Raw genomic sequence first — 23,189 nt, 5'->3', positions numbered from 1 at the left:
GCCAAAAAGCTTATCGCCTGCGAAAGGAACTGAAGCCAGCTTCCCTTTTCGACGTGACTCCGCCTGCCAATTTCAGAGCCATAAAAGTTTTCTTGCTGCTACAGAAGATGCCATGGCCTTGGATGCAAATTTGGCGGAATTGAGAGTGGCATCCACAGTGAATTCCGCCGCTGCAATAATCTTATTAAGGTCTTGGTGAGACCGAAGGTCAGCAGCAGGCAATCTATTCTGGAGTTGGCGCAACCACCATATGGATGCCCTGGTGAAGAAGGATGCTGCTGTTGAAGCCCGAACAGCCCAAGCAGCAGCCTGGTGATTGCTCTTGAGGGTCTGTTCGGAACGTTTATCATCCGGTTTCAAGATATCTTCTGGCTCCGTGGGAGTGCCAGAAGATGAGAATGAGGCCAGAACCAGAATGTCAACAGAAGGCACTGCCAGGGCATTGTCCAGAGCTGCGCTGACATTGTAGAAACGCTTATTTAGAGAAGATGGGCGAGGACCTGCCGAAGGAGAAGCGCACTGTTCCTTGACCATGTCCAGGAACAAAATGGGAGAAGGCAAAAACTCTGCATGCACTACAGGCTTGGAGAAGAGCGAATCCCCTTGGCTAGAGGGATTTCCTTGTAGCTCGGGAGCCACTTCCTCTGGCGACAGCTTGGCAGTGACCAAGGCCTTGCTGAGTAATGGTCTGAAGAGAGTAGGTTTGAAGACCAATGCAGAGGATGTCTGCTCTGGGCAAGAATCCTCTTCCTCTGAAAGATTTTGGTCAAAAATCTCACCCTCTTCACACTCTGAATGAGAAGAGTAACTGTGTTCAGATGGTAAAGGCCTTCCTTCCTCATCAACCTCATCCCATTCTGGTAGAGAAGAATGGACCCTGAGGTCCTGAGGCCTGTGTAAATCAGGATGATGAGGCAAGGAACTTATAGATTGAGAAGGGAGAAGGGCCTGAACCCTTTCCAGAGGTTGAAGAATTTGCTTGAAGCCTTCAGCCAATCCCTGCTTAATGGCTGATGAGACTACATCTTGGATATCCCTTGGTCTATGCTCAAAGGTAGAGGCCGAAGGCCGAAGGCTCGCTGCTGTAGGAGTGAAGGTGGCTTCAGGCCTAGATTGAGGAGAGGTTCGAGGCCTGGAGGGAGCGGGAGGAGTATAGGGCACAGAAGCCTGTTGGAAATAAGGCCCAGATCTGCTTAAATCCTGAGGATCTGACTGAACAGCAAGAGCCTCAGAAGACCAGGATGGAGGATGGAAAGGCTCATAGATAACTTCTCCTCCCCTGGGAGGGCTTGGTTGGGGCCCACGAGTATCACCTGAAACATGCTGTAGTTGCACTCCCTCCTGTTGAATAGTTCTGTTGAACTGCCTCTCTAGAGCTGCATGTCTGTGCTTCTCTGCCCTCAATTCAGCCTGAGTTGCCTTCTTAGGGGCTAGAGCCTTAGCTTTGATTTTAGCAGCCACCTCCCTCTGGACTGATTGGGTGTGTTGCCTATGTCTTTTTCTCCTATTGGGCTTAAGAGACTGTTCCACTGGGGGGTGGGGGGAGCTCTGCCTGAGCCTTATCTTGCTCCATTTGTAAAATAAAGGCTCTTGCATTGGAAAGAAGCTGTTTAGAATTTTTTTGCATTAAGCCCCTTAGGGTATAAATGGCCCCGGGCTTACAAAATGGCTACTCACCTCGTGGTGGAAGGCTTGAATCCAAGATGGCCGCTGACTACAGGAAAACAGGCTCCAAGATTGAAGAATCGCTCCTTTGGCTATACAGAGCTCCGAGCGAAGTCAGCAAGGGAAAAACACAGCAACCAGCTACACGATCAGCTGGCTTGAGCTCTTATCAGTTTGCCGATCATGTTTACGATCCCTTCAAACTGCAGGCATGTGGGAGGTCTGCAGACGCTGCCCAGCTTGCCTGCACAGAGCTCTGTAAAGCTGCTCCCAACGTTGCAGGGGAGAGAGAGAGAGAGAGAGACCTGCTCTCCTGGGAGCTGCTTGAAGAGAGGAAAAAAGTACTGAAGATCGCTGGTGATTGCTCTCTAACAGAATGCTTTCAGAGACACAGCTACTGACTGAAAGGAGCTGAGTCAAAAGCTGGGGTCTCTCCCGGGGGCTGGCTTTTATATCTCAGCTATGACATCATAGGAAGGAGTCAACCCATCCTGGGCTCTCGATGCAGCATGGAGGAGAAAATACAGGGTTGAAATATGATGCCAAGTTATTTGATGGATGAAATCTGGTCTTTATAGTTATTTATCTGCCACTGATGGTATCTAAGGTTCTTCAAACTTAGTTTTCTTTTGCTATAGTTAATATGTGCCTTTCCTCCCTACAATAGTATGCTCAGAACCAAAGAAAAGTTTCAAAGCAACATACGTTAAAGAGAAAGTAGCTTTCAACATAAAGAAACATATGCAACTAACTATTGTTGAATTGAAGAGAATAGAACTGTATGTCAATTAAGGTGATAACACTTTATATAAATACTGAAGAGAACATAAGCCATAACACAGTCCTGTGTCTTTAATGAGACATTAGCAGAGTGATGGATATCCCTATCACATTTAACCTATGTAACTGTGCAACATCTTATTAGTCAAAATGATCTCCAATCTATGGATGAATGAAACAACAATAGAAGCTGATTTTAAATCAATAAATAATAACTCATAAGGAAAAATAAATCTGATTTCATTTCATTTAAAACAAATCTTACAAATGAAATAGTTAACATAATTGCAGCCATGAATTAAATGACTTGCCCCTACTTTTACACTAAAAATTACATGATATTTAAAGTATGAGGAAACTGCACTTCTCCTTTAAGTCTTAGGACATATATCTTAACTCTTTAATGTCCTAAAAATAAATATAAGCAATACTGTATCAGAAAACAAGTCTACATAAATAATTACCTTTTCATTTGGATCATAAACTGTTGAATGGAAGCCATGAGAAGTGATAAGGCACCATCTATATCCTGTAACCTGTACAATATTCTGCAAAGGAAAGAAAATAAATGAAATCACTATTAATCACACATCTTAGGAAAAGGCTACCCTTTACCAACTGTATGACAAAATAAGAAAAAAGAATTTTGCCAGCTTCTGAAAATGGCTTGTAGGCCATCATATAGATATTAATAAATAGTTTAAAATATTTATTAGGTATTATTAATATTAAATATTGGAAATATTTTAAGATGTTGTGTACTGTAACGAACTTCTACATCAGATTAATGACTTGATTAAACATAAAATAGTCTCAGAATAACAGAACAGAATTGGAAGGGACTTTTGGAGGTCTTCTAGTCCAACCCCCTGCTCAAGCAGGAGACACTATACCATGTCAAGACAAATGGCTGCCCAACCTCTTCTTAAAAACCTTCAGTGATGGAGAACCAACCATTTTTGAAGGCAAGCCATTCCGCTGGTTAATTGTTCTTACTGTCAGGAAGTTTCTCCTTAGCTTCTCCTTAGTTGCTTCTCTCCTTGATTAGTTTCCATCCATTGCTTCTTATGCTGCCTTGTGATGCTTTGGATGCTTAAACACTGCTACCATGTTACCCCAGTCCTTCTTTACAGTAGACTAAACCTACCAAATTCCTGCAGGTGTTCATATGTTTTAGCCTCCAGCCCCCTAATCGTCTTTGCTGGTCTTCTCTGCACTCTTTCCAGAATCTCAACATCTTTTTTATATTGTGGTGACCAAAACTGGATGCAGTATTCCATGTATGGGTCTTACCAAGGCATTATAAAGCGGTACTAACACTTCGTGCGGTGAATATAACCACAGACATGGCTTACATAACAGAGACCTAACTGGGTCACGATGATGACATAGTCCTTTTTGAAATTTACCTGCACCAAAAATCATGGTGCCATGACAATTATTCCTTATGACGTCTTAGCTGCCACCAGAAACAAATGACTGGATATGACTGCTTATAGGTTGCATGAGCCCTGGAGACAGGATAAAGCTGTGGCTGGTAAGCATGTGTATTTATCTGTTCTTAACATGTCTGAAGAATTGCATTCCACAGTTCTGTTGAAGGCTACCTGGACTCTTTTATGGAAAAGGTAGGGTAAAGTTTTGCCTCAAGCTGCTGCGATATGTTTGCAAGTTTTTTTGAGGAAAAAAAACCCACTCAGTGTGAAGACTGTAGAGATTCTCAGTCATCCAGGTCATGGTTATCCCAATGGTGCTTTTTCAGGAGGCAACTGGATTTTATTTTTTCTTTTGAAGATGTTTTGCTTCTCATCCAAAGAACTTCTTCAGCTCTTTCCCACTATCCTGTCAGAGCTGAAGAAGCTTCTTAGATGAGAAGCGAAACGTCTTCAAAAGAAAAAAACAAGAAAGTCCAGTTGCCTCCTGAAAAAGCACCGTTGGGACCCTCAGTGTGGGAAGTCTTCTTTGACAGAGATAGTGAAGTGCCTTGAGTAAGGTCTTCAGGGATTATTTGGGATTCATTTGAATTTGTTGGGACTGATGGAAGTGGATAAAGCTTTCTTTCATATGAATTCTGTCACCTGCAATTAGAGTTCTGTCTTGCTAAGCTGATTCATGTGGCTAGGAAAGGTGTTTGGGGCTCGATTCAGGCTATAATTAATGCTTCACTAAGAGAAGACAAGGTCTATTGATATTGAAAGAGGTGGTTATTGTACCCCTTCTAAAGAACCCTCTCTCAGGCTAGCCAACCTGGACAACTATCAATTAATCCTTAATAAAAGTGGCTTCCCACCTTTTTGGCCACGTTCATATCAGAGGTTTTGAAAACAAAAACAAAAGCAGATAATAAAACTGGATATTGGTGGCACATCTCTCTGGAACCACCTTCAAATGCTGGCCCTTCGGAATAGCTTTCTCACTTTGCAAATCTTCCAAGGAGAAAATGCAGGAAAGAAAAATTTATTAAACAAATAAACTCTTGAAGAACTTCTCAGGGGGGCTCCCTGAAAGCTCTACTTGAAAGTTCTACACTTTTTTTTCTCTTTTGTGAAAGAAATTGGGCAGGCAAAGCATAGAAAAGGGTTTGCAAGCATTACCAGTGAGGAAACAGATATACAGTGGGAAGGAAAAGGAGATTCTTCTAAGACCCCAAAAGGCAGATTTGATGGTTTGGCAGGCCTCAATATTCCGTAAGAGGACGCAGTGGCCTAGCAGTTGATGCTGGGTTTGTCAATCAGGTTGACTGTTCGAGACCCAAACACCACGTGACAGGGTGAGCGCCCGTTCTTGCCCCAGCTCCTACCAACTTAGCACTTCAAAAGCATGCAACTGCAAGTAAATACATGGATACCACTTCAGCGGGAATATAACAGCATTCTGTGTATAGTCATGGATACGCCAGCCACATGACCACCAAAGCATCTTCAGACAATGCTGGCTCCTTTGATTAGGAAACAGAGATGAGTATCTTTACCTTTTTTAAAAAACATTCCCTAAACTTAATGTTTGTTACGACAGTAACATCTAACTAGCCCTGTTTCCAATTTTTTTTACTTCCCTTTTCTCATCTCGTAGAGCCATAAACAGCAGCTCAGAAACTCTCACAACTTGAATCTTAAATTAATTTAGTGTTAGATCTGAACCTTGAATTGTGTTCACTTTTTGCTATGCTCAAGTAAATCAACATAAACGGAAGCTTAAGTGTGTAGTTGAATATATGAATGAAGCAGGTCCTTAACATTAAATATTTTCTCTTAAGATATTCCAGTACTTTCTGATCACTCCAGCTCTAATAATCTCAAAAGAATGCTCTGAACTACATGTAGCTATTAAATTTTACAGATATACAACCATGGAGGATAATGAATTAGGAAGCAAATAATATAATTACCATATAGTATGATTTTATTTCAGACACAGCTATTACAATTAGAGGTAAATAAATGTAAAATAAATGCAAAACCCCAGGGAGCAACTTTAACATATAACATGTAATAAGATAAGGTTGTTACACCATGAGATGCACTTTTATAGGCATGCAAACAACTGTACTAAATATTTCTACCACTTTCATATTTTCCCATGCTAACAATTTCTATCTCTTTTTTTTCTTGAGCTCTTCTTTCCTGTGTCCCTTAAACTAGTATTTTATAACCTGTTAAAATAATAGTTTAATAGTTTTAAATGTTTAAAAATTAACTGAAAATTTTGCACTTGATTATATGTTATCCTAAATTAATGAAGTAGTTTTCAAAGATTTACATTTCAACTACTTAAACACAATTTTTGGGAACATCTAGTGCGATCTTGAGCCAGTTTTGAACCAAATGCAATCCAATAAGTACATCCGCAATCCATCCAAGAGTGATTAAGCATCAGCCACTTTTTATCTCCTTACCTTTACCTACTTAACCTTTTCGGTTAGCTATCTTGCTTGATAAAGAACACTTGGAGATTATGTTCTAAACTATTTTCTAGACCAGTGGCTCTTAATCTGTGATCCACAGACCCCTGGGGGGGCAGGGGGTTCACAAAGGTTGAAGAAATGTTATGATTTAAATCGAGTTGTTGTAGTTCATGGTCACCAAAGATATCTAAAGGGGATATGTGATAAAGAAGAGAACAACTGTTCTAGACTGTTTTCAGGTAGTCAAGTAAAGGTATTGCCTTAATAGGATTTACTACAAGCTAGATAGGTTTCAACATAAATTGTAAGCTGCAAATATCCTTTAAAAGGTTAGGTTAGTGTAAGGAGAACCAAAATGTTCCTATGATTTGCTTCTTTGTGCCTAGCAAAAGTATCACTATGTGCTGAACTAAAAGCAAACCAATCTAGCGCTTCTGACAGACTTCAAAATTGACAATTAGCTACTCCAGACAAACTGAAAAATGCTCTCAATCAATAGACTATTTTGGGACCGCGTATAATTTTTCAGGAAATTTAATAGCTTTATTCATCTTTTTAAAAAGAAAATACCCTTCTTTCATCTGCAAAAGGATGTCATACAAAACGGTTTATAAACTACTCAAATACAACTGATACAGTGAAGTGACTGCACGATCCCTACACTTTTCCCATCCAAAATTTAAGCACCAGCACTTGTGACATTGGAGTAGAATGTACAAATGACTCTTCAAAGATTACAGAGTGCTTAAGCAGAATCAAAACTACAGTAAAGCTTTGTTTTTCTTGCATTAAGCAAGCTATACACATACAATCCCATTCAACCAAGTTGACCAGTACTGTCTGGAAGTGATGGGAGAAATCTGGTCCAGGCAAATGTAATTATACCTTTTCTTCTGCCTGGTTTTATACAAGGAGCTGTTGCTAGGTAGATCCATATCCACACTTCATAGCCAACAGTTTACAAGATAGCACTGCTTTTACTCAGGCCTGATATATTATACATTCCATAATAAGTGCAGAAATGTGACCAAGTAGCTTTCAAGGAGAATCCCTCACAGTTCAATGTATCGCAGTAGCCCAATATACAGTATTTATGTGTACTAGATACTGGAGTGTCAGTACTTTATTCTTTACAATACACTAAAAATATATTCTATATTGTAATGGGCTATGAGAATAACCTTGGGAGACAGGAGGAAGTCCACAATCTAGACAACAGTCTGGTAAACAAATTCTGGGTCCAAAGCAAGGGCGAACGTGCCAAAGCATGTCAGAAGCAACCCTCCCTAGTTCCCTGAAAAATAAAGACAGAGGAGAGGGTAAGAGCTTTCAGAACTAAGAACTCTGAATTCAATGGGATCTTTCTATGAGATTGCAGCAGAACTGTTATTTGTTAGTTATTTGTTAAAAATCTTGTCCTTGTGGACTATGGTAATATGCAGCAAATGTCAGCCCTTCAAGACAGTTCCGACAGGTAGTCATGAATACTAACACTACCTTTATAATAAGAGTACAGTAATTGCAGTACTTCTGAATGGGCATGTTTTTCAACCTTGACGATCTCCAGACTTTATCTCCCAGAATTCCCCAGCTAGCAGGAGGAACAGTGATATAAAGCATGCATTAGAGATATAAAATGCCTCAGATTCAAAGCCAGAAGCTAACTCAGATCTGGGCATGTATGTGGCTGCTATTGGCAATCCTTTAAAAAGTTGCACCTTTTCTTGGTTTTCAACAGTGGCCGTATAATTCCTAGCAAAATGCACACTTGATCTAAAGTGGCGATGACAGTGCAACCAGCTGTTTCAGAGCCCTGAGAATTCCTGGTTCATTACTATAAGAGCCAGTCATAACAAGCCTCAGATTCTCACATTGCAAGTTGCAAACAAAACCCCTCCAAACTTGCTTCTTGTGGCTATAGTTGACATGAAAAAAGAAGAGAAGCAAAAGTTTCTTGTGGATCATTGAGATAATGATGAACTATTATTTGGTCATTGGTCACCTCCATCTTTTTGTGACATGATTTACGTTATTTGTCTAGGATTGCTTCTTTGGATCTGCTTCTTTGTAAGTAAGTTTACATCTGTGCCTTTAGCAATAGTGTGTAAACACCTTGGTCTTCTCTTGGCCTTTTTCTTTGTTGTCTTTGATTGTTTTTTTTAAAGCATTAGTGAATCTTACTTTTCAAACATTCTGTGAATCTTATTTTTGCATGATACAGGACTTGCATGCCAGAGAAAACATTTTCTGTAGTGTCATTAGTAGTGCTTTTGTGAATAGTTTTACTTCATCTAGCACTGAATTATTTGCTCTTCTTGTTCTCAGCTATTTTCTCCATTTGAAATATCTAAAAGTGCAACACAATGCACTTTTTTCTTTCATTATCAATACAAGATTCCATAAGTTGCATTTAATTCTATTTTCCAGAATGTCTGACTTTAAATTAATATCAGATTTTATATAGATTATGCATTTTAGAACTGCTTCCTGTGTATCTTTGTCATCTGCACCAAATGCACAATAATAGACTTATTTATTGTTGCGTAAGGAACCTTATCGACAAGTTTAAAATTACTTTGCCTACTCATTTCTCAAACATAGATATCAGTTTTAAAATTATAGGTTTCACTTCAAGCTCCCCATTTTTCATTTGCTCTTTAAAGCAGCAACTGCTGAAAATCTGAGTCACACATATGATGTTGCAAAGGAAATTAGTACTTTCATGATTTTCTTGCTTAATTATTTGTATTCAGCTTGCACATTAATCAAGATTTCAGGAACAAGTAGCATTTGGAATTTGATTTTCAGAAAGATGTCAAAACAGAAATCCGTTAATAGTTGTTCTTCAGGAGTCAGCATCTCTCTTTTCAGTTCAATTAAAGGTTCCCTAATCCAGTTATACTTTACATTTGCATATCAGGAAAATATTTCTTAAAATGGAATTTCACTGAAAAAGATGATTCAAGCTATAGTTCTTCATACTGTCACCATTTTTGTATTACTACTTTCAACAGAGCATTTTACACAATGAAATATTTCCAGAAATTTACTTATTTTCCTGTGACACAACTTATGTTTTTTTTAATTAAAGAATTTCACTGTGTCATTGAGTTGAAGAAGATATTATTGTTGACATTTTACTACATGGCACAAAAAGTAATCAGCTTCATCTGAATTTATATATTTTGAATCAAAAGCCTGTATATATACCGCACAGTGGAACCACATAGCACCAAGAGTTTTAGTCTGAATAAAAGCTTGAAATCTCCCATGCTGGCATGCCATAGACTACAGGTGTCAAACTTGATTGCGTCATGTGATGTATCGTGATATATCATGAAATTTTTTTTGCCTTTGTGGAGCCAAGGTGGGCATGGCCTGCATGTAATTCATCCAGCCCATAGGCTGCCAGTTTGACATCCCTGCCATAGCCTATGGGCTTCATCAATGATAATCAGAATAATGGAAGCCAACCAGCAGCTTACAGAGCAGACAAGTTGCCAAGTAAATTGTGCCCATAAACACCTACACTGTCACATCCTGAACCAGGTGTAGCTTACAAGTTATTTGCAAGGGCAGCCACACTGCAACAGACTGAATGCAAGATAACTGAGGCACAAAACTTCCCAATTCAGGAAAAGATATAATTGGTAATTACACTGAATCTTTGCAAAAGTCCTCTGGAATCTGCCACCTGCTATTTAAGCAAAAGCCATAAGTACAGGAAGAGCTTCAAATTACATATTGAGAAAGTCCAGAAATATTTCACAAGAAGAGTTCCCCACTCCTCTACTCGTTGCAGAATACCTTATGCCACCAGACTAGGTTTTCTAGGTCTAGAAATTAGACCTAGAAAACCTAGAACTACGCCGCCTTTGGTCCGATCTAAGTATAGTATATAAAATCATACATTGCAATGCCCTACCTGTCAATGAATACTTCAGCTTCAACCATAACAACACAAGAGAAAACAATAGATACAAACTCAAGGTTAATCGCACCAAACTTGATTGCAGGAGATACGACTTCAGCAACAGAGTGGTCAATGTCTTGAATACTCTACCTGACTCTGTGGTTTCTTCCCCAAACCCCAAAAACTTTAACCTTAGACTGTCTACTATCATCCCTGTCCCCTACTCATCCCTTTCCTAAGAGGTCTGTAGGGGGCGTGCATAAGCGCACCAACGTGCCTACTGTCCCTATCCTATTGTTTTATTTTTTTAGTATTTTTCTAATATGTATCCATGTATTCATAACTATGTTTTTACTTATATCTATTATCCTGTAAGCAATTGACATATGAGTTCCATCTGGGAAAATGCAATCCTATCAAGAATTGAAATGAAAAGTTCCCTGAAAACTGAGAATCCAAGAACCTACAACTATTCAATCTTCCTATGGCTGAATCTCAGTCTGTTCCTGTCTGAGGAATAGTAATTCTGACATTAGGAATAATCTGAGGCTTATGAAGAGCATATGAAGCTCTAACGGTCTACTTAAACAACTTACTCCCATATAACTCCACCCAAAGCACCTTGGAGTAACATTGGACCAGAATCTCTCCTAATAAGATAAATCTAGTGAATATGGTAGCAAAAATCAATGCTAGGAACAACATATTTCAGCTTTAGCTGCCACCCTCAGGTCATCAGCAGTAAGGCTGGTCTACTCCACAGCAAAACATTATGCCACTGTATGACTTAACAGCTGCCATACTGGATGCCAGACTCAATGACACTATGGGGATAGTAAGCGAATGAATATAATAGAAGAGAGAAGACAAGACAGGAGAAGACAAGAGAAGATAGTTGAGAGGGACCTTGGAAGTCATCTAGTCCAACCCCACAGCTCAACCTATACCCTTTCAGACAAATAGTTTTCCAGTCTCTTCTTGAAAGCCTCCAATGGTGGGGCACCTACAACTTTTGAAGACAAGCCATTCCACTGGTTGATTGTTCTGTCAGGAAATTTCTCCTTAGTTGCAAGTTGATTCTCTCCTTGATTAATTAATATACAGCCATTGTTTCTTGTCTTGCCTTCAGGTGCTTTGGAAAATAGTTTGACCTTCTCATCTTTGTGGCAGCCCCTCAACTATTGGAGCACTGCTATCATGTTTCCCCTAGTCCTTCTTTTCACTAGACTAGACATACCCAATTTCGGCAACTGTTCTTCATATCTTTTAGCCTCCGCCCCCCTAATTATCTCTCTTGCTCTTCTCTGCACTCTTTTCCAGAGTCTCAACATCATTTTTATATTGTGATGACCAGAACTGGATGTAGTATTCCAAGTGTGTTCTTACTAAAGCTTTGTAAAGCAGTACTAGAACCTCATGTGATCTTGATTCTATTAATGCAGCCTAGAAGTCGATTGGCTTTTTTGATTGCTACAGCACATTGCTGGCTCATATTTAAGCAACTGTCTACCTGGACTCCAAGATCGCTGTTAGAGTTACTGGCATCAAGCCAAATTTCACCTAATCTGTATCTGTACAGTTGGTTTTTCTTGCCTATATGTAATACCCTACAAAGGCAACATGCACTAGTGAAAGAATATAGAAAAACTATGAACAACTCACTTCTACCAGTGCTTGGTGACCCTCCTGATTTATCAGCCTGAAGGTTCAAATCTAGGAAGCTTCCATTGGCACTTGCACAACATCTGCTCAACAACTCTGACATCAATTCAATCCAATTCAATGTATTACAGTCATAGACCAAAGGCTAGAACAAAGAAAAAAACCCAACACTCAGTAAATATACAATTTAAAATTTTACTATAAAATATAATAAATAACAGCTAAAATCTATTATAAAATCCAGTCTGTCAATTATACATGGTCTAATTATACTAAAATTATAATCCATACTTATTCCTTTCCCTTTTAGCATTAAACTGACTATGGACCACATAGTTCATGGATTGTAATTTTGGTAGAGTTAGACCATGTATAATGGACGGACTGGCATCACTTCCCACCGGAAAGCAAAATGGGTTGCTGAACATCCAGGCATAGGAAGACATACATGACTCCTCAAAAAAGGTACCAGGATTTGAATCACCATGCCAGGACAATCTGAATCAGATTCACACCTCACATGTCATCTGCTGGGACTCATTGTATAAATGTGGCATAAGATGGCTGTGAGGTCCCATGTCAAACTGTAGAGCAGGGGTGAGATTCTACCAGTTCGCACCTATTCTCTAGAATCAGTTGTTAACATTATAAGCAGTTCAGAGAACAAGTTGTTAGAAGAAATTACTGGCCTAATCCTGTAAGGAAGGTAGGAAGGAAACATTCTGGTGTTTCTTACAGAAACTGCCTCTCTGTTAACCCTTATTACATTCTTGGCAGGACTAGACTTCCTGTCTCAGGAACATCTCTGGGGGGTTTTTCTGCTTCTTTGCTGGTACTTTGCTTGTGTGGAGTGAACATTCAAAGTTACAATGGCACTGAAAAAAGTAACTTATGATCATTTTTCACACTTACAATTGTTGCAGCATCCCCACAGTCATGAGAGGCCAGGAAAGGAGATGCATGCCTCGATATGACATTGAGCCCAGCCAATAACATGGACCAAGCCATGTCCACCAAGTCACATGACCACCAAGCCACGCCCACTACCTAAGCCATACCCACAGAACCGGTTGTTGAAAATTTGAATCCCACCCCTGCTGTAGAGCACATTGTGATCAACTGTAACCTGACAGCATATACCGGCCCAGTATCTGATTTTTTTTTTCATATAAATGATGTTGTGTGTCAGTGGTTAGATGGCTTAGACCAGTGGTGGGTAACCTTTTTGAGCTTGCATGCTGAAAATTGCGCGCACGCTTACCTGCCCGTTCTCATGTGCCATCACCCAGAAGGCAACGTGCGTGGGTCCCCCATGCCTCCTGTACATGCGCATGTGACCCACGCTGCGCACTTCTGCGTGTGCGTGAGTGTCTCCTGTGCCCTGCTGCACCACCGCGCATTCGCGCCAGATACCCGACAATCAGCTGTCAGGTGGGTGGTGCACACGCATGCGCAGTAGACCTTTTCTGGGCGAGTGCTCGCGTGCCAGCAGTAGTGGCTCTGCATGCCACTTCTGGCCTGCGTGCCATAGGTCCACCATCAGAGGCCTAGACATTGATATCTGAATACAGATCTTTCTAAAAATGTATTTTATGTTTTATTAATCTAGGTGAAATATTAATATGGCAAATCCATGTATGATATGCCATAGGCTACATAAATGAACATTCCTCTCTATCCAAATATTAACAACCTCCAGACAACCAGATTCTCAATAGCATCACTTCGTTGGCTAGAAGTCAAGATACACAATTGAGTGTCTGCATACTGATAAAACCTGAGCCCATGTCCATAGATGATCTTAACCAGAAGCCTCATACGGATATTAAATAGGAAGAGGGAGTGTTGAACTCTGAAGAACTCGGAGTCAATTTCTCCTCTCACTTACCCATTGAAAATAACCTCAAAAAAGGAAAACCATGGAAACATTGTTTCCCTCCCCCGCTTTTCAATCCAAGAAGTTGGAAAAGGATACCATAATTGACTCTATCAGAGATTAACTAGTGATCAAGCAGGAACAGGAGAGTCACAGGCTCCATACTGGTCAACCAGAGGTGACCACAAGCACAGTTAATGCTATCTCTGTACAAGGCCTGAAACCTGACTGAAAATGCTCCAGCTAATCTATTTCTTCCAGAGCCCTTGAAGTTACAGGCCTATCATCTTCTCTATGTCATTTCCCAAATATTGCTATCCTTCTATTTTAGGTAAATTGTATTACTTTGTAATTATTCAAATATCTTAAATATATTGTTTGCAATTAACCTATCAAGCTTTACTATGCATATACCACCCAAAAAAGTTTCACCTGCAATTTTAAATAGAGATGTGGGGTTGTTTTTTTTCCAGTTTTGAAATCTACTATTGTTAGAACCAAGTACTTGCAAGAGTTTCAAGGAAGACAGATAATAACTTACAGATAATAACTAATCAGATCCAAAAATGATGTAAGTTGAAATCTGGAAAATGTGTAAGAGTATTGTTACAAGTAAGCTAACCCTTTAAAAAAAAGATCTAAGTGCCTGACCATTTCTCAAAAAATATACCATTAATTTGTCAAATTGTTTAAAATACCTTAAGTGGAATTAACAGAGAAAGTGTATTTATTTTTATACATTTATTCTTCAACTTGAAAATATTATTCTCAGCTAAACAGGGCATTTCCTTAGAAATGACTGTTCCCAGAACAGTAAACAAAGCCAAAAGAATAATCATAAAAATCTCTTTAGAAAGAAAAATCTACATCTGATTTTCAGCAACAGATTGCTCATCCATGTTTTTTTGGTCAGAATTTAAATTAGGCTGGACAAGGAAGTATTTTAAACAATATAATCAAATATTCTGGATTATTATTTATGATATGATTTTTCTAGGTCCTTTTCTTTTATTATAATTATTCATTATATATATTACATAATTAACAAAAATAATATAATATATTACTTCAGTTATATTCATTTTTGTTTTTATTTCATTAGGCTTATAGGCCTCTTCAATTGTGAACTTTGGAGCAACATACCTCCCACCTTAAATCAATTCAAATAATAAAAACACACTTTATCAAAATATCATAATCAACATATAAAGAACACCAGAAACAATCAATTCAACCAAAACTAAAAAGAAACCTTTTATTGCTAGAGGTAACAAATCTGCATGTTTACTTTCTCTTCTGTTAGTTAATAACATAAAAAAGACCTTCTGATATTCCCTAATTTAAATTCAATCTCATAAGAAATTAACTTCTTTATTATTTTTCTCATACTGGAAAATTCATTGTATATACTACCACCATCAAATACAGTCACAGTTTAATTATTGGGCATTTTAATGTTTTAATTTTAATGTTTTCTTTATATTGTTGTATGATCTCTTGTCTTCAGCATTTGTGAACTGTTTTTAACCAATGTGGAATAAAATAAGTCTTTCTGTATAACCTGGGAAGAATGTGCTTGTTTTTCAGTCCAAAGAATACTAGATCAGCATTGTTTTAAAAGGATATAAATCTTAGTGGAAAATATGAAAAATATACAGTATCATCAATACTGCAGCAACGTTAGGACAAATATCAGAATCTGATTAACATAACAAGATTAACTTTCCCTTTGTGTAAAACAGATCCTGAAAACAATTGAAGTGTATTAACCTGTCATTTTAATCCCTTATTTCTATAGAAAATATATCTGATTAATTAATTATTTAAAGACAAATTTCACCAAGTGGATACAACAAATGCTTGAGACCAAGAGTATCATTGAGATGTGTTTCTGAAAATCATTTTAGAACCTGTCTATGCATAAAATCTTAAAACATCAGAAACAGACTACACAGATTTTAGTGTAGCCAATAAGGAACAAACAGAAGAGAAGTGATTACTATTCATTAACAACCCAGTTAAAAAATTTCAAAGGACAAATTGTATCTGCCTGACCCTGGCTGTTTGCAAGCCTGCTCAGACTGCTCCTTGTTCACCTCTACAAAAGGTTTCCTGTCAAAAAAAAAATAGAGCAGTTCAGAGTGATAACATGCAAAGTAGCTTTCCCCAGATCACTTTAGGAATCAACTTGATTAATGAAATTACATGTGGGTATGAGTGTATGTATGTATGTGCCAGTGTGCCGATGCCAACAATAATCACTGCTTTCAGTAATAAATGCTGTTAAATAAAGTGAGTGAGATTATACTCATTATGATAGAAATCTAAACTTCCATAACTCTACCTAAACATGCTTCTTCTCTTCTGCACGGTTTTATCCCATTCAGCTGCCACGCATCACGTCCTTTCATGTATGTTAACACCACAAGAACAGAGGAACAGCGGCGATGTTTAGCCAGCACTAACCTCAAGACCAAGCAGGAAAAACCAGGTAAGCCTCTCCCGAGCAATTTATTCAAGGCACTCCTTCCTCCCTCTGCAGGAACCTGTGCATATACCGTAGTACCGTTCCGTCTTGCAGTCTAATGCAGTTCCCATTCCAGAAAGATCCCATCCACCACACCCAGAATGCCTGTCCGGATTGGGTTTTGTAGTTCCCCCAAAGCCAGACCTAAGTAGAACAGAGCAGTTCCAAACCGGCAAGCAAGCGGAAGACCCACGCAGACAGCCGTCCCCATCTGCTGGGTTCATATGCACGTCAATCCACCCGCTCCCTCCAGACCGGTCTTGGCGCAGCAAACGCAGCCTTGTCCCAAACGTGGGCGAGGCATCCCGGAGAAGAACCGGCGCTCCGGTATTCCAGCGGCTTAAACTGCTCTGCGGGGAAATCGCCTGCCTGCTCCCGCCCCGCTGTGGGCGATACTCCCTAAGTAGGTAAGCAGCCAACCGCCCGCTAGCCGCCTCACCGTTGGCGACACGGCGAACCGCTCCAGAAACCTGTATCGCCACTGCTGCCGAGCGCTCCCCCGGCACAGAGAGGCCGCCGCCGCCGCCGCCGCCATCATACTTGGCCGCGATTCTGTTCTCGGTGGCTAGGCCGCCCTTTCACCTCGCGCTCCCTGGACCAATCAGACGCGCCCTTTCCCGGCGGCACCCACTCGCCTTCGCCCCGCCTCTTGGACTCGCGTCTCGCCTGAGGGAGGCGGCGGAGGCCGGCACGCTTTCTCTCGGAGCGGCTCCGGGCGCGTGGAGGAGGAGGCGGAGGCAGCGGCGGCGACCCGCGTTAGGGAAGACAGGGCTGCGGTGACCTTGGTCCGTGAGAGCTCACAAGTAGAGCCCCGTGGTCAGTCAGTGTGCTGTGCGGCTGGGCCTAAAATCCACTGGTAGGGAGGAAAAGGCGTGGATGGAAACCCTAAAGGGATGGAAACGCCATTCCCTGGACTTTTGAAACGCGGGATGGGCGGTTAAGGAGAAGACTAGGTTGCCCTGAGGGATGAGGGAGATTGTAGGTGCTTCATGACTGGAGGTTTTTAAAGGAAAAAAAATGGACAGCCACCTGTCTGAAATGGTGTAGGGTCTCCTGCTTGAGCAGGGGGCTGGACTAGAAGACCTCCAAGGTCCCTTCCAGCTCTATTCTGATGGGTGGAACTGATTGAGATGCTTTCCCTGCCCACTCTGTGTGTTGAAAAATCAACCTCTTCCCCAAGTATGTTGGCTTGTTCGTGACCTGATGTCCTTGGAGGAAATTTCTGGGTAAAAAGATCAAAAGTCACGGGACATGTTTAGAGAGTCAGGTTTTTAACACATCGTGATCCAATCCAGCCAAGAAATACCGCTCTCTGTCAATGGTACATTGTCTAAAATGGAAATGGCAATTGGTCATTTTTGTAAAAGGCAGCAATCCTAATGACATACAAGTTTTGTTTTATTAATCTGAGTTCCAGGTAATCCTCGACTTTACAACACTTCATTTGGTGACCATTTGAAGTTACAGCATCACTGAAAAAAGTGACTTATGACCGTTTTTTACACTTACAACCATTGCAACGTCCCCATGATCATGTGAACAGAATTCAGATACTTGGGAACTGATTCATATCTATTACAGTTGTGGTGTCCCAGGGTCATATGATCACCTTTTGTGAGCTTCTGACAAAGTCAATGGAGAAGCCAGATTCACTTAACTGTTACCCATGTGATAACTGCAGTAATTCATTTAACTATGGCAAGAAAGTCGTAAAATGGGGCAAAATACAGTTAACAAATGTTTCACTTAGCAACGGAAGTTTTGGGCTCAACTGTGGTCCTAGATTGAGGACTAGTTGTATTTATGTGACTTGGCTACCATCTCTCATGATTCTGGGAGACTTGCTGAGTTAAAAACATGAAAACAATATAAAAACAACCAAAATTTAACAACAAAAGGTAATTAAAGCAATAATGATTAAGACCATGCAAAACCGTAATCTACAATCACTCTCAAGAAGAGTACAGCCATTCTGTAAGCCATATACCCACTATCAAATTCCCAGGCCAGATGAAAAAGCCATGTCTTTAGGCCATTCCATAAGGCCAGTCAGTTGGTTCATGCACACTAAACTGGGAGGAAATTTATTTGGTCTTCTTGTAGAGCCCTTGTGATTTGTAAATCACAGTTTACAATTTAGGGCATTCTGCAAATCCAGCAGAATGTCTTGCCAATTTTTGACCAATATGTCATAGGAGGAGTCTTAAGAGGTGGTAAATGCAAATTTCCAAGTGTTTCTTCCAGGGCAAATTTTAAAAGTTAGAATGCATTCACAGTAGGCATACTGAAGATAGTAGAGGTAAATATGGCATGCTTCTTTGACATGAATAATCATTAAAAACAAAGAGAAAAATCACAGAACATGTGAAAAGTTCAGTGCCTATGCAATCCATAATAAGCAAGAGAAGAAAAGTAATGGAAGAGATGGAAGCGCTGCTCAGCATGTAGATCAAACAGCGTCAGCAATACAAGCCACTTAGCCTAATGCTGATCCAAGAGAAGGATACGAGTTTGTTTCCTGACTTGAAACAGAAGGTTGGGGAAAGTGCTGAAAGAACATTTTCCTTGCAAGTAATGGATGGTTCCTGCATTTCAAGATTCATGTGAATAGGCACAATGTGAAAGTGAGTGGAGATGTGGTGAGTGCAGAACAAGGATGCAGCCAGGGAGTTCCTGGAAACCTCAAGAAGATCATTGAGGATGGTGGTTATTTGCCCACCAAATAGTATGGATAAAACAGCACTTTATTGGAAAAAAATGCTGGACAGAACCTGTATCAGCAAGAAGACAATGCCAGACTTCAAAACTGTGAAGGATAAGCTGTGATGTTAGGCATCAATGTTTCTGCTGCTAGTCCACTCCCAAGAACCCACAAGCCCTTAAGAACATCTGAAAGAGCTCACTGCTTGTGTGAAAAACTAGCAAGAAAGCTTGGGTCATGCCTCTCATCTTTGGAGACTTCTACCATTTCATCCCAGAAATAAAGAGGTATTGCTGTGAGAAAAACATTTTTCAAGACTCTGCTACTTTTGAATAATGCCCCAGGTCATCCACCTTACCCAGAAAATTTCCACCCAAATATGAAGGTTGTTCATCTGTCTCCGAACATGATCTCTCTCCTGCAGCCTATCTGCTATAGCATAATTTATGAGGAAGAAAGGAAGGCTTTTCCAGGTTCACTGGACCATGTCATTAGGAAGGTGAGAAAACATGCCATATTGGTTCTGGAGAAGGAGCCAACTCCATCACTGTCAGGTTTTTTACACTAGTTTGGATTTGTAGACAAAACAGACTTGCAACAGCCTCTGGTGAAGGAAATGTTTGTAACGATATGACCTGATAATTAAAAAAAAATCCAAAAGTGTCACATTTGTATGCATATTTCCTATATTTCACAGAAGACTACATATGTTAGAGAAAAATGGTTTGTGTGAGATGGAAAGGTTTGGTTAGCGTCTAGTATTACTCTTTAAGGATATAAACATTTCATTAAACTAGGGACAGAACATTCCAGAGAATTCTGGAATGTTCTGTTTTCCACCTGTCTGTCATTCTGAAAGAGTTCAAGATTTCCTCTGAATCTGTTCCATAGATGATGTGTACCAACAAAATGACCTAAACCAGTGGTCGCCAACCAGTGGGCTGGGGACCACTGGTGATCTGCAGGAAAATTTTGGTGGTCCGCAGAGAAATGTCACCTACCAAAGCACCCCCCCCAGGGCAATTAATGTGGCATGTGAAGGATGTGTGTTTGTGTTTATTTTCATGGTCATGATGTGCACTGAAGATGGTGTTTGATTTCGTTGTAGGAGGTGCAATGACAATAAAGTAAACTAACTAATCCAGGCTACACGGGAACACAAGACTTGCGTCGCTTGCCTTGTGAACAACACGAAGTGAGGGGAGGGAAAAAGGGAGGAGTGAGGAACTTGCCCCACACACCTTGCCTGTCCACCGGGCTGCTGCTTTCCACTTCTTTCTTCTGCTTTTGGCTGCATGCAAGAAAAACAGCAAAAGTCTTTCTCTCCCCCAAACTTCACCGGAAATTAGTCTTTGGGACCCTGCAAGGCATCCTGCTGCAAGCGGCTGCACCGGCGCAACAAGTCTCACAAAGACTCATTTCCGGTGGAGTTTGGGGGAGAGAAAGAAAGACTTCTGCTGCTTTCCTTGCATGAAGCCAAAAGTCTCTCTCTCTCTGTGCGTCTCTCTCCTCCTGAGAATGGAGCTGGGGACAGTATCCTGCAATCCCAAATGAAGAATAATCAATCAGTAGGAAAACCTTTTTTGGGGATTTTCCCAGGGTCTCTGGTCCTCGGGATTTAAAATTATGAGTTTGGTGGTCCCTGAAGTCCAAAGGTTTGGCAACCCCTGACCTAAGCCATCTTTGGAACATCTTGCGCAATTTTAATTTGAGGATTTATTTCCAGAAACCAGCAAATCACTTCCAGAATGTTGTAATTTAGGGGGAGGTACAACATTTAGAAAGCTCTAAAGATCTGAACATTTTATTCTGGACCTGTCAAAGTCTGTACATCGCTGCTGACTGTTAGAAGATTTTTAGTAGCAGGTATATTTTCTATTTCACTGTATCTTCCTTTCTAAGGCAGTATTATTTATTGCAAATTGTTTTATGCATTCATGCTCAGACTTGTTTATTTCAGTATTACTGCTCACATACAGTTTGATAATAAACGAACAGTCTACAACATATAAAAATTATATTTAATCGAAGTGACATTCAGCAGTGTTGGGGTGGGGGAATTACATGCCTCAAGGAACTATTGTCCCCCTCATTTGCATTCTGGAATCACCCAAGTATTACATTAAGAACACCTACCTTTTATGACAGAAAATTGCTTAAGAACAATGCTCCAAAAGCCAATTAGATGCAGATTACAGCACTGCTTTAGACACCTCAAGGATAAGATGTGAAAACTCAAAATGTCTCACATGGCTGACCTTGATAAATTTCACCACCTGCCAGATTATTTGCAGTCATATCCACATCTGGATACCCATGCACTAAATGAAAGAGCACTGGGTTTACTTGTAAGGAGAAATAACAAAAGAAAATATCCCATGTCTGCACAAGCTCTGATCTTTATTTTACACACTGAATGTAAAGTGCTTTTTCCATAGTAAATAGATTTCAGAGTCACTTAAAGGTTAATGCTTGCAATGCAAACAGCAATCAAGCAGTAAGCCACTTTCTCAGCACGTGGTATCCTGAGCTTCTGTTATGTCAATATTTTTTAAAGGGCAAGCAGACTGACCCCATGGAATTGTACACTAGTTAACCTACTATCAAGTCCCATCAAGGGCAAAAATAATAGAAAGATAAATGTAAGCCTGAAAAAAGAGAACGGCTACATAGGAATATCATTTTCTTAATTTTATTCACCTATCAATTTTGATTAATGAGAAAAATGATTTTAAATGACACACTCTAAACCAGCAATCAACCAAGGACAACCCTTCCATTTTTCTAATATGTTCTGTACATTTTAATATATAAAGGCATGTATAGAAAATATTGATAGGTGAGGTATATGAGCAGAATAGCAACTTTCCTAAAGTTAATTATGTAGCAGGTTATTTCCTGTCAATCCCTTATTGATGTTTCTCCCTTCCATCAAAGTAATTGTTTCTCATCCTCTTATAACTTGTTATTCCTGCATTATCATTCGGATGCAAGGTATGACTTGAATCTATTCCAAATTAAGCTGCTTTAGCAGCAACTAGCTGTTTCCAAACTAGTGAAAACCATATGAACTTGAAAAGAATAGTAAAATATTTATTAATTGAATTGACCTCCCCCCAAAAAATCTGAAATTTAAACCCTGAAGCACTGAGTTATTTTTAGGTTCTCTTTGCTGTATACTATAGGCAGATCCTGCATACAGTAATAATTGGCTTCATTCTTGTCTGCAATAACTGCACTAATTAAATCATGTGTGAATCTACCTCTGAGTAAGCCAACTCCAGAATAAAGGGTTGAGAGTCTAGAGAGCCTAGATTTGCAATGTGCCACAGCTAGGATTTGTTAACATAACAAAACCTGTTCTCACTGGTATAGGAGTTACTGACCTCTGCTACTTCCAAGTTCATCCCTAACAATCACATAAGACAGGAGGTTGCCTGGGATGCTTCTGGTTATTTTGAGAAATGCATCTCAAAGATATCAATTCATTTGAAGACATACAGTAGTCCTTGATCTAATTGAGCCCAAAATTTCTATTGTTAAGTGAGACATTTGTTAAATAAGTTTTGCCCCATTTTATGACTTTTCTTGCCACAGGTTATTAAGTGAATTACTACAGTGGCTAAATTAATAGCAAGGTGGCAAGTGAATCTGGCTTCCCCATTGACTTTGCTTGCCAGAAGATCACAAGAGGGCATCACGTAGCCCTGGGATACTGCAACCATCATATGCATCCGAATTTTGATCATGTGACTGTGGAAATGCTGCAGCGGTCATAAGTGCGAAAAATGGTCATGTCACTTTTTCCAGTGCCGTAACTTCAAATGGTCACTAAAAGACTCTTGTTAGTCAAGCACTACCTGTATTTTGAATTACATAAAGCTGAACATTGGACCACGATTTTATTTTTTGTAGATTGCAATCCCTTGTGGGATGACAAGCATGTTTTAGGAAATTGTAGGCACCACAACCAGCATTAGAACATGTTCATCAGAGGTGTATTCAGCAGGTTCTGACCTGTTCTGGAGAACCAGTAGTGGAAATTTTGAGTAGTTTGGAGAACCGGCATATATCCTCTCTGACTGGCCCCGCCCCCATCTATTCTTTGCCTCCTGAGTTCCAGCTGATCGGCTGGGTCTTCTTTTGTTGCCCTGCACAGCT

General features: G+C 40.0%; 1 protein-coding gene across 3 annotated transcripts in view; it reads right to left on the bottom strand.

Annotated features, from left to right (window-relative positions):
• The window catches only part of PCCA (propionyl-CoA carboxylase subunit alpha), a 228,113-nt gene extending 211,226 nt beyond the window's left edge, over positions 1 to 16,887 (bottom strand). Inside the window, exons 1-3 of one of the 3 annotated variants that reach the window (XM_087937924.1) lie at positions 16,767 to 16,887; positions 15,856 to 15,912; positions 2,910 to 2,993 (exon numbers count right to left, since the gene is read on the bottom strand). Coding sequence is in view for 1 of the 3 variants with exons in the window: in XM_026708397.2 (XP_026564182.1) it covers positions 2,910 to 2,993; positions 16,767 to 16,865 (183 nt within the window). In the remaining 2 variants the exon portion in view is untranslated. Of the gene's footprint in view, positions 1 to 2,909; positions 2,994 to 7,530; positions 7,644 to 15,855; positions 15,913 to 16,766 lie in introns of all 3 variants that reach the window. The other 2 variants (XM_087937925.1, XM_026708397.2) reach the window with 2 other exon arrangements.
• Positions 16,888 to 23,189: the final 6,302 nt, after the last annotated feature.

Source organism: Pseudonaja textilis, chromosome 8 (assembly GCF_049901715.1).
Source record: "Pseudonaja textilis isolate UNSWEBS1 chromosome 8, rPseTex1.2, whole genome shotgun sequence".
NCBI lineage: Eukaryota > Metazoa > Chordata > Lepidosauria > Squamata > Elapidae > Pseudonaja > Pseudonaja textilis.
This window is presented reverse-complemented; position numbering and strand designations above follow the sequence as displayed.